Source organism: Anoplopoma fimbria, chromosome 15, assembly GCF_027596085.1.
Source record: "Anoplopoma fimbria isolate UVic2021 breed Golden Eagle Sablefish chromosome 15, Afim_UVic_2022, whole genome shotgun sequence".
Taxonomy (NCBI): Eukaryota; Metazoa; Chordata; class Actinopteri; order Perciformes; family Anoplopomatidae; genus Anoplopoma; species Anoplopoma fimbria.
Window position 1 is genome coordinate 21,168,543 of NC_072463.1, and position 12,702 is coordinate 21,181,244.

The window sequence follows — 12,702 nt, forward strand, 5'->3', positions numbered from 1 at the left end:
AATTTTAATTTTAATTTTAATTTATTTTATTTATTTTAATTATTTTATTTATTTAATAATTTATTTTATTTATTGTATAATATGTTTTATTTATTGTATAATATGTTTAATTTATTATCTGTTTCTCTGTAGTTGAGCTGCAGCAACACCTGAATCTTCCTGGTTCAGTTTGGTTTTTACACTTAAGTTTCAGTGCACACTAGATGGCGATGGGCTATGCACATTTTAATTTTATTTTAATTTTTAATTTTATTTATTTTATTTATTTTATTTTATTTATTTTATTTATTTTATTTATTTTATTTATTTTATTTATTTTAATTTTTAATTTTTAATTTTTTTAATTTATTTTAATTTTTAATTTTAATTTTAATTTTATTTTAATTTTAATTTTATTTTATTTATTTTATTTATTTTATTTATTTTATAATATTTTTTTATTTATTGTATAATATGTTTCATTTATTATCTGTTTCTCTGTAGTTGAGCTGCTGCAACACCTGAATCTTCCTGGTTCAGTTTGGTTTTACACTTAAGTTTCAGTGCACACTAGATGGCGGTATGCACATTTTATTTTTATTTTTTTAATTTTTAATTTTTATTTTTATTTTTATTTTTATTTTTTTTTTATTTTTATTTTTATTTTTAAATTTTTAAATTTTTATTTATTTTATTTTATTTTATTTATTTTATTTTATTTTATTTTTATTTTTATTTTTATTTTTATTTTATTTTTTTATTTTATTTTTTTATTTATTTTATTTATTTTATTTATTTTATTTATTTTATTGTATAATACGTTTCATTTATTATCTGTTTCTCTGTAGTTGAGCTGCTGCAACATCCGAATCTTCCTGGTTCAGTTTAGTTCAGTTTAGTTTTACACTTAAGTTTTCAGGTTCTACACTAGATGGCGGTATGCACATTTCACGCTTAGTAGCCGCACCCCACGAAGAAGACGAAGATGACGTAGAACGTTCTGACCGCCAATTTGGAAGGATGTAAACAGCGTCAGTCGTCCCTTTTCGTCTGAATCTGATATGTAGAGAGTTTTACAACATATCAGCGAACATCTTTTGTCAACAATGAACTCAACTAAAGGTAACGTTGGCGGACCGAACCTCATCACGTGTTTTGGTAACGCCAGCATGTTGGTGTAACACTGAAGAGTCTGCTAGCACGACTCAGCTAACTCACTATCTAGCTTTATGAACGGGAAGTTATGAGTTAAATAACCTAACTAATGTTAATGGTGCTAACGTCAGTGTGCATGACGTTAAGTAACACTTTAGGAAGTCAAACTATTCTTAACCTTCATGATCTTTGTGTTTACAGGATCTGGTGATTCATCTCAACTTGGTGCCAGGTAATGAGACGTTTCCTTTAGGATGCTCTGCTCTGTCTCATCCAGACAGAGATCAGTCATTACATTACATTACATTACATTACAGTCATTTAGCAGACGCTTTTATCCAAAGCGACTTACAATCAGTAGTATATTACATATCATTCACCCATTCACACACTGATGACAGAGCTACCATGCAAGGTGCCACCATCAGACTCTAACTAACATTCATCATCCAGTCCACACCGATGGCAAGCCTTCGGGAGCAACTTGGGGTTAAGTATCTTGCCCAAGGACACATCGACTGCCGAAGCCGGGTGTCGAACCACCGACCCTCTGATTGGAGAACTACCTTGCTCTCCACTACGCCACAGCCACAATAGAGTCAACATCCTCATGTCATCCAAACCTTTAGTTTCCAACATCCTCATCATCCTTCATGTATTAACAACGTTTCATTCTTATGTCCTGTCCTGCAGCTGTGAAGGTGACTCCATCAAAGTGTTCGTGCGGGTTCGACCTCTGACCCAGAGCACCGGGCTGACCACAGATGGAGATCAGAAGCTGTGTCTCACCGTCACCTCACCCAGCACCATCCGTCTGCTGTCAAAACCAGAACCACGAACCTTCACCTATGATCATGTTGCTGACATGGACACATCTCAGGTTGGAAGCATACACTTATTCTATTATTAACATGCAACTGGAAACTAAAACTACCTTAATGGACTAATATCTACCTGATTTGTTAGCGTGGGTTGTTTGTGTCTGACTTTTATATTTTTACAGGATTCTGTATTCTCCAGTGTGGCCAAGAATATTGTTGAGTCTTGCATAAATGGATACAATGGTACTATATTTGCCTAGTAAGTGGTCTTTACGTTGTTTATGAACAGTTTTTGAACAGTGTTTATGGCACAATTGGGCTGCATTGTGCTTTATATGCAGCACCCATTCAATTCCTTGTTGGATTCCTTTCTTGCTTCTGCAGCGGACAAACAGGCTCAGGGAAAACATTCACCATGCTTGGTGAGAATTCAATATAGTATTTACATTGTGTACTACAAATTCTTTAAGATCAAGAAATAGATTCATTATATTGACACTTTTTCTCTCCCGCTTTAGGACCATCTGAGTTGGATAACTTCACAGATGAATTAAGGGGGGTTATACCTCGAAGTTTTGAGTACCTGTTTTTTCTCATCAACAGAGAAGTGGAAAGGGTGAGCTGTAACATTTCATCACCATACTGTTGTGCTAAACTAATATTTCATGTTTGTTTTCTAATTATGTTTATCCTTTGTTTGTTCTTTTTCCTAAAAGTCTGGCCAGTCCAAGAGTTTCCTCTGTAAATGTTCATTTATTGAGATATACAATGAACAAATCTATGACCTTCTGGACACAGCCTCAGCCAGCCTTTTCCTCAGGGAGAACATCAAGAAAGGTCTTTTTGTTGAGGGAGCTGTGGAGAAGTTTGTCAACTCAGCTGCTGAAGCCTACCAGGTATAAAGTCTTTGCTTGTTGTGATTCAGAAGTTTATATATTACATGGTAACACTCCTGTCCGACTATTAGAAAACTGACCTATCATGAAAATATATATTTTTTTGTGTTTTTTAAGTGTGTTCCTAATTGAGTAATGTCAAGTTATAACACAGAGTTGAGATCACATTAAATAGGTAATAAATTGAATGCAGGCCCATTTTAAGAAATGTACTGTGGAAATGTACATAGTTTGTGTTAACTACTACTTAGGTGCTGTCTATGGGCTGGCGTAATCGACGAGTGGCCTCCACCTCCATGAACCGAGAGTCTTCCAGATCTCACGCAGTGTTCACCATGACTTTGGAGTCCAAAGAGTCTGTCAATGAAGTGGTGAACATCCGGATGTCTCAGTTGAACCTGGTAGATCTGGCAGGGTCTGAGAGGCAGAAAGACACACACACAGAAGGCTCCAGACTCAAGGTGAAGCTTCGTCCATGAATTCAGTCTCATACAGAATTACTGCATTTGTGATTTTTGCTGTTGCTAACAGCTGTTGTCTACATTGCTTCTCTTTCAGGAGGCCAGCAGTATCAACCGCTCCCTCATGTGTCTTGGTCAGGTGATCATGGCACTGGTCGATGTGTCCAATGGGAAGAACCGCCACATCTGCTACAGAGATTCTAAACTCACCTTCTTGTTAAGGGTGAGTGATTCTTAATGCAAAATACATCTTGAGCGTGGCTTTGGTGGAGAATGAATTTTGTTGCTGTGTATCATTGTGGAGTCAGCTTCCCTGGAATTATGGAGTTGTGTGTTTAGTGGCATAATTCAAATGGAATTACTACGTAAAATACACATTTTCATGCTTCCATTTTGTCTACTTCAATCAATGTCGGAACGAGATTATGTTATAAATATTTGTGGAGGAGAATTAGTTCAAATCAAAACAAGGAAGCATCGATCTTGTGCACTTTCAAGTATTGCATTTTGCTTCACATTCATGTATATTCTTTTTTTGCTTTGGTAGAAGATAAAACTATAATAATACAATTAAAGATGTAGTTGATTTCACTTTATAGTTTGAATAGATTTTATGCACTGTTACAATTGTTATTGTTATTTCAGGACTCTCTTGGAGGAAATGCAAAGACTTATATCATAGCCAATGTACATCCTGGATCAAAGTGTTTTGGAGAAACGCTGTCCACCTTGCAGTTTGCTCAGAGAGCAAAGTTGATCAAGAATAAGGTCTGTCTCTCATTAACACAACTCTATATCATATTAAACAGAAACGACTTAACCAAGTTCTGTTGATTTCAAAGAACACTTGTCATCAATGTGCTATTTTTTTGTTTTGCCAGGCCATTATCAATGAAGATACGCAGGGAAATGTGAGGCAGCTACAAGCTGAGGTGAAGAAGCTGAAGGAGCAGCTTGCACAGGCACTAACTTCTCAGGCAGTGGACTGTGGAAGAGATGTAGCACCCGGAGGACCTGAACTCCCCAAAGGTAACAGTATACGTCAATGTGTTAACCTCAACATCCTCTTACAGCGGCCTTTCCTTTCTTATTTCGCAAAACTGTCTGTATTACCTCCAGAGTAGTGATGGGGATAAGAGATATGTCCAAATTTTACCTAAACTATATGTTGTTATTCAACTTCACTCTTGCGGTTTGGGACAGCTTACCTTCTTATGAGTAAACGAGACTGGGACATGTTATTTCATGTTTTAGATTAAATAAAATAACATCCTCTTTAAACTATTTGCCCACGCTGAAAAATGTAACTACGAATAAGATAAGATAAGATAATCCTTTATTAGTCCCGCAGCGGGGAAATTTGCAATGAATTAAATGAAAACATTCTGGCTACTGTATATCATGCAAAGTTACATGTTTTTAAACAAATGTTTTTTGGTAAGTTGCAAAAGTGTAACTCAGCTTTTCTCATCATGTCCATCCATAGAAATTCAACATGATCTCTCATATGAAGCAAAGTTTATGGCTTCTGTTCGTCTGTGGAAGAAGCGAGAAGAGGAGAAGAGGGTATGGGACTTTTTTGCATTGTCATTTATTTGGGGAAAGTATGCTGAAGTAAGGAAATACTGTTGGTGCAGGACACTTACAATAATTATTTACTACACTCAGACGCTGTTAGAGAAAGTGGCTCAGCTTGAGGAGGCCTGGACCCAGAAAGACAAGTTCATCCACTCGAGCCGAATGATTGTCAGGTTTCGAGAGGACCACATCTATCGCCTTGAGAAAAATTGAAGACAGGACAAAGCTCACTGTCAGACAAGGAGGGTCAGACTCTGATCGACCAGCTGAAAGAGGAGATAAATATCTTGAAAGATCAGGTACGAAATTTAAAACCGTTTGATCACTGCCTAACCCACTACTGACGACTGCAAATGTGTCTACATTCAGAATCAGAAATACTTCATTGATCTTTGGAGGAAATTGATACGTTACAGTTACTCTTATATAAAAGCATTAAGGAAATATAAGAAAAATAGAAATAAAATGATGTGTGTATTATTTACATAATGCTGCAATATAAACAGTATATGTAGAGAATGTAATTAAATATTTTAAATAAGTATTAAGAAATATGTTAATCAAACAAATGCAGTGAATTTAAAATGCTGAGAAGGGTGATCTATTAAGTGTGTTTGATATAAATGCAAGAGTTGTATAAATAAGAATATTTCTTGAAATGTACAGTATAAATGCAGTATTGCACAGTTTGATTATTATACAATTTATAGTACAATTTAATCATTTTGTACATAAGAGTTGCGAGAGAAGCTGCTGACGGGTGAAAATAAATCCAAGGGATAGTCTATTGAGTCAGAGTCTCGACAATAAGGGAAAAGTTGAAAAGCTTGAGAGCTACAGGCAGGTATAAATTCCTTTGCTGCCTCTTGGTGGAATGAGTCTTGTACTCAGTGCCATCCTGTGTTTATCCAGCACATCTTCTAATGGGTGGGAGACATTGTCCAAGATGACTCATTACTTGGACTGCATCCTCCTTTCCGACACTGCTGTGTGGATACATGGTTAATGTGAAGGAGCTATAGTTCAGATGTCCAAAACATTATTTTTATGTTTACTAAATGTTTTTATTTATTTCCACTAAATTCCAAGAGTTCCTTATTCTAAAAGGCATAATAGAGCTACATTAGATCTTCCGTATTATTTATTATTCCCAACTCTGCCCCTTTTAGGTTGAACATCACCCAAAGATGACGCGATATGCAGCAGAGAACTTCAGCCTTAGAGAGGAGAACCGTCAACTTCGTTGTCTTGAATCGGTGGTAAAAGCTGAAGAAGCTGCAGTCCATGTTGCTGCTGAGTTGGAAGAGGCCTTCCAGAGGGCTTTGGAGACGGAAGGACTCACAGAGAGTAAGATAATTATCAGCTTCAGAAAAGAAAATGTAAAGTAAATGTGCTATTTGTATACATTTCAATAACCTCATGTTGCTCCACAGCTCCAGCAGCCTCTTCAGCCCCTGTGCCTGTAGATACTGTCTCGGCAACTACAATTGAGAAGCTGAAGGCTCAGCTGCTTCAGAAACAGTCTGACCTCACAGGTGCCCTTCAGGCCTTTGAGGAGTACAAAGAAGTCACCAAGTAAGGAGGGTGTTAATAAAGAAACCACAGTTAAAACAACTTCACATTTATGTGTTTCCGACAAGCTGAGCAGATGTTTAGGAACAATTAAAGGCAAAGAACGAATCTATAAATAGTAGAGCTCCTTTGAACAAACAGTGTACTCTTTTCATTGAGACATTTCTTAATCAATTACTACTGTCTATATAGTGAAATTATGCCAAATGTATTAAGGAGTTTATATGGTTTTATAATTAGAAAAAATCTTAGGCTTAGTTTCCTGACTTACATTTGGGCTGGTTAATTTGGAAAAATAACATCTTACCGGTTCCATATATTTGGTTGTAACAATCTTCCTCTACTTGTAACAGTAAGTCCACCGTTGTATACATTACATTATTATTGCCAAGCTCTGATTTCTAGCTTCAAGAAGATGTTTTTATAATTTTTTAATGTAAGGGGGGTTTATTTTGTGATCTTAATAAAATATGCGATTTTTCATGCAATGCCTTTTATTAGGCTTAAGTTTTACAGAGCTTAATGTGGTTTGTGCTTTGTGTTCTAGCAAACAGCTGTCACAGCTGGCGTCTGAGAAAAGATATCTGGACAAGTCCAACAGGCATTTGGAAAACATTTTGGAAGCCACAAACGCATACAAAAATCAGGAGGTCTCTGAGCTGAACAGAATTCACGTTGAAACTATAAAGGTGAGTGAATGTTGGAATTTAAAATAGATAGAGCATGGCTTTGGGTGGAAGACTCTAGTTCCATATATTTACATTGTCATGCAGATTCTCTAAAAAGAATTGTGAAATTAAATTTTCTTTTTTTCTTTTATCCTTCTAATGTCTGTTGTACCAGATTCTCACCACGCCCACCAAAGCATACAACTTGCGGACCCGTCTTGTGCCTCTCTCTAGCCCGGACCACCTGGAGACGACAGACAATAATGCAGACGACATTTGGACCGAGCAGCCTCCTTCAGACATGACTGAGATGGCCTTGACTGAGGAACTCTGTCAAGTGCAGGTACAACAATGTGGATTATCCTGCAAATGTCTGTACAAAACACACAAATTGTCATGGTCTCATATTTTCTCTAAATTCTCAACAGGAACAAGTTAGCCGTGCTCAGACACAGTTCAATGAGGAGGAGCTAAAGAACAGCAAGCTGTTGCAGCAAATTACAAAACTTGAGGAGCAGATGGCTGTGATATCACAAGAGTGTGACCGCAAGGATGAGGTAGAATCTCCTCATCTTCCTCCTTCACGGTTTTGTCTAATCAAAATTGAACGTTGTTTAAAAATTGTTTTTATTTGATGTTTCGGAATTTCATTAAGCTATTTTCCAACCTATTCTTTTCGCCGGATGCAGCTACTTTCTTCTGAGCGGGCTAACAGAAACAAAGATCACCTCAACCTGCAAGAAAGTGTCCATGAGCTGCAACAGAGCCTTCAATCTGAACAGCAAGCTGCAGAGTGTAAGGATCAAATTTCCCTCCTTTTGTGTTGTATTTACCTTTTTGCCCGTCTGGATTTTTGCTGGTGTTGCACTTGGCTGTTTATGGGGTTTTGAGGTATGGAAAATAGCACCAAGGGGTACGACTCTCTCTTTTCCCTCCTTTCAGTGCTGAGGAGTGAAATCCGTGATCTACGCCTGGTGCTGCAGTCGTCGGATACCGAGCTGGCCGCTGTGAGGAACGAGCTAAGAGACGGCCAGAGCGAGAAGCAGAGCGAGATGAGCCAGCTCTCTAACAGTCTGATCAGCACACAGCTCCAGCTTGACAAAGTCCAGTAAGCATGAGTTTAATATCTCTGCACTGTGACTCTTCATGATCAGATGTGTGACTTATGTGCCCACAACTACCATGTCCTCATTCCAGGCTGGAGTGGGAGCAGCTTCTGGAGCAGCATCGGACACTGCAGGATTCATTTGACCAGCTCCAAGCTGAGACGAAGTTTGAGGCTGATCAGGCAAGACAGCAGCTGCAGGAGAAGCAGCAGGAGATTGATGAACTGAAGGCACAGCTCACGGTTAGTGAACTTCATCCTGAAATTTAGACTGTGATCTCTGAACTATATCTGATCTATAAATTATATTTTTTATCTTGTAGGAGTTGAATTATTCTCTGCAGACTGAGCAAGAGCACACAGGCACCCTGATCTCCCAGTTAAGAGAAAACAAAGAGAGTACATCGAGGTAAGTTTGTGCAAAGCTTTCACCTTTTTTAGAGGTTTTCAACCCTAAAAAATAACTCTTATTAACGGAAGTGACCTTGGTGTGTGCCTTCAGAGAACTTATTGAAACAGTGGAGCAGAATGCACAGCTTAGAAAACAAGTCTCAGACCTGACAGTACAACGTCAACAACAGGTCAGACCTAAGATCAGTATGCATGTTTGAAAAGTGTAAGTATTATTCTAACAGTATTTGAAGCTCAGTAGCTTAATATGTTTGTCTGATTTCTGTTTTGAAGGAATCCAAAATTAGTGACATTGAGCAAAATGTTAACTCTGCAAACGAAACGATAAAAGGCTTGGAACAGAAGGTGGAACAGGACAAAGTAAGCCCGATCGAATCATTCTCAAATATTTCTTATTCCTTCAAATGTAATTGCATGGTTAATGCTCCCCTCCTGAACCCCATCTGTGTATTTTGACAGGATGTTGTTTTAGATCTCATCAACCAAACCAGAGACCTCCGCAGTGAGCTGAGCCAGAGGGATCAGACCATCACCCACCTGTCTGGAGACATCAAAGACATCACAGTACGATAATTGTCTTACATAACTTTGTTTGCTGTAGTTGCCTATTCTTTTTCTCTACCACCTCTTACTGTAGATATGTTAACGTTTGAATTAGTCAAGACGTGTTTGTAATAATAATATTGTCATTGCTCTTCCAGGCCAAGTTCAATGCTGCCTGCCTTGAAAGGGAGGAGATCCGGGAGCAAAACTCTAAGATGCAGGCAGAAATCTGTGATATGAAAGAAACAATAGACAGAAGGGTAGCATCAAACAAAATAGAGGTACGTTTGATCATGTTCAACGCTGCTGTTCATACATTTTTGAGTTATTATAAAAAATGTTTAGATTAACTGCAAGGGATTAATGCTCTAACCAGTGCGTGTGCGTGTGTGTCTGTACTCAGGTGGAGGTGTTGCAAGAGGAGGTTGTTTATGCCACTGAGGAGGTTGAGAGACTCACTAAGGTTTTAGGTGAGCAGAACAGTCTCCTCCAGGCATCTCAAGAGCAAACAGCCCAGAAGGACATCATGATGCAGAATCTACAGCAGAAGGTGACTTTTTTTTTTTTCCATCTCAACACAGCAAACAAAAACCAGTAAGGTCAAACCAATCTAAAGGAAACACTTTATCAAAATTACTAACAAAACTCCTTTTCCATCAGGTGCAACAACAGCAAGAAGCTGTTGAAAGAACTAGCAGAAATGGGCATTTCAAACCCCTGGTTGAGTGTATAGGAACACCTAAATCATTTCCTCGGGTAAGACTTGTCTGTGGTTTATTTGCTCCTTAATTCCTCATTTAGAAATAAACATTGGGGCCTGTTTTTATTTGTTTAATTATTTATTAAGATTTGCAGTAAGAAATGCCAAAATAGCTTGTTTTGCCTTGTCTCGGAAGACACCCTGCACTCCAGGAAGTTTCAACAGGGACTTGACCGAGGTGCTAGAGAGCCAGGAGAGGGAGCTGGAGAATCGCCGCTCCTCCATGATGACCATGGAGATTCTGTTAACAGAGCTGAACGCTGAGAGGGCTGCCAAGAATGAGGAGATCCAAAGGCTTAAGGTATATCTTTGCAAAAAATGAATTAATCTATAGATATCAATTACTGGACTGAAATATCCAAATCCTTCATGGTTATTGCATGCTTCTAATTTTGTTATGTTATTTTTACAAATTTTTAAAAGGTTTAACTAACTACTTAAAAGTGTTTTTGTAAATATTAAATGCATTTTTAAATGAATGCAAAGACATAAGTTTTAATGGCCTTAAAGTCTCAATGGACTTTGAAGTCAATCAATATTGATTACGTGATTTCACTGTCCTCAGATGCAGCTGACTGAGAAAGAGATGGTCCGAATTGAGATCCAGGCTTTACTTGACCAGTTTTACAACAAGCAGAACCAGCTGACACAGAATGGAAATAATAATGGGTTGAGTTTATTCATCCAGTCATTAAGCCATCCACGGCCTTAAAAGACATCACATGATCCGTTGTGGATGGATTAAGTAAGATCAATAATGTTAATTGTAATTTTCAGGGAGGAGCTGAATGGAGCCATCAAGCAAACCATACTTAAAGAGCTACAGGAGGAGAGAGCAGAGAAGGTTTGTATTTGTTTATCTACTGGTTTTATTTTTCCTCTGTATTGAATAATCTGATTATAATTTGTTCATCTCTCATTAATTAACAGATTCAAATAATGCAGAAGCTCTCTGATACTCATAAAAGGTAAGGACATGTGGTTTAGTTAAGTAAATTAATCAGCGTGTGGTTATTCTGATCTTTAATTAATGCCTGACATTTGACAAGCTCTGTCTGTGTTTTTTTTTTTGTTGTGCTGTGGATTAGACTGCATGCGCAGGAGTCGATGTTGGCCCAGTCCCAAACCTGCGTTCAGGAGCTGACCAATGAGCTGAGGAACCGCTGCCTAGAGTTGAGAGACCTGAGCCTGAGGATGCAGGAGGAGGAGAAACTACTCCAGGTCAGAGTTGGGATGGAATCTTTCCAGAGTATCTTTCACTAAAGAAAGATTTTTGGGATTCTATCTTTCAAGTATGAAAAACACCTGAACTCCTGGCAACATGGTCAGCAGCTGAAATTTGGTACACATACTGTATTCACATACTGTATTCACAGTACCCAGTGGATCTGCTGATTAGCTCCTGCTTATACTCTGGAAGATAGACTGATTGTTACAACAAGATGAGACAATGTAATAAGCATTACAATCGATATACTGCCACCTTTGATGGGCCGATAATGTGGACAGTTACAGATTGCACCTTACAACTTAAGTTATACCCTGTCATTTTTTAATTCAAGAAGAGTGACATTCCAATTAAAAATGATCGGGCTTGAGGTGACCTACACAAGGTTTAATAACTGCCAAACCTAACACTGATAATAACTGCTTAGGGCTGCAACTTTTATCGATTAGATGTTTAGTGCATAATATATAAGAAAATATTTGTCTCAAAACATTATCAAGATTGTTCCTATTATTTCTGTTTTACAGGAGAACGAGGTTCTCCGTAAGCAGAACATTCAGCTGTCGGAGGAGAATGGAAATCTTGTCGGGCATAAGAACCACAAACAGAGGATTCAATATCTGGTGAAGCTGAAAAAGGAAAACACAAAACTTCAAGAGGTAACTAACATTTCTTATATAACCAAATGATTTTCTCTTTGACCATGTGAAAACTGTAAACACAATACATCAATCAACTTTGTGTATTTCTTCATGTTTTAAAGGAAAATGAAAAGCTCAAAACAGATTATCTTAATGCGGGACAACGGTGGATGTCAGACACTGGAGATAATATAAATCCCTGATTCTTTAATTGTTTGTATCTCTGTTATTTGCATCCATTTTTTTTTTTGTATGATTTTCTTTTTTTAACTGTATTGACGTGGTCAACTTTTAATGGTTTGAAGTACAAAGGCTTTGTGATTTATGATTTATGTTCTTTTCAATTGTGAGACTGTGCAGAAATGATTTTGCTCATGATGTATTCATATTATTACACCTCCTACAAAGTTTGGCGTGGATGCATACTGTACATTTACATTAATCTGCTATTTCAGCATTATAAAACCCAACAAGAGTATGGAAAGACCAGCTGTGATGAAACCTCCATTAGTCCATTTCCATCCCTGTTGGGTTTCTCTTGATGTACATTAGTACACCTAGACCACATTGAAATTATAACAATGCTGAACATAATCTTAATGTGAAAACTGAAAAAATGTTGTGTTCATAATATTTCAGGTGCTTATGTTTAGTGCTGTGATTGTTGGCCATCTGTGTTGAATCCATTGTTTTAGTTTTTTGTATTTTTCCCATCATACTGAGATACATAGCCAATGTCTTTTTGTTTCAGAATAATGAACTTTTAATACTGTAATTAAAATTTCTCTCTAATTTGGTGGTATTGTTTTCTGAATAGTTCAAATAATAGGACTGTAAAAATGCTCCATGCATGTGGTAGCTGTGATGGAAAGTACATTTACTCA

At 37.4% G+C, this 12,702-nt stretch overlaps 1 protein-coding gene across 1 annotated transcript; it reads left to right on the forward strand.

The window, feature by feature from the left end:
• Positions 1–993: 993 nt before the first annotated feature.
• Positions 994–12,599, forward strand: kif15 (kinesin family member 15). Its single transcript, XM_054613852.1, is given in 37 exon segments — positions 994–1,101; positions 1,336–1,366; positions 1,828–2,014; positions 2,138–2,214; positions 2,340–2,377; positions 2,474–2,571; positions 2,672–2,851; positions 3,103–3,312; positions 3,410–3,535; positions 3,958–4,080; positions 4,194–4,341; positions 4,799–4,878; positions 4,981–5,095; positions 5,098–5,189; positions 6,060–6,237; positions 6,324–6,465; positions 7,010–7,151; positions 7,306–7,473; positions 7,559–7,687; positions 7,820–7,925; positions 8,073–8,238; positions 8,328–8,478; positions 8,559–8,644; positions 8,738–8,816; positions 8,920–9,006; positions 9,106–9,210; positions 9,348–9,470; positions 9,593–9,739; positions 9,850–9,945; positions 10,086–10,250; positions 10,515–10,618; positions 10,727–10,793; positions 10,880–10,917; positions 11,038–11,170; positions 11,705–11,836; positions 11,941–11,966; positions 11,968–12,599. Coding segments are annotated over 37 exon segments (4,137 nt in total). The 5' UTR covers positions 994–1,085; the 3' UTR covers positions 12,014–12,599.
• The last annotated feature ends 103 nt before the right edge of the window (positions 12,600–12,702 follow it).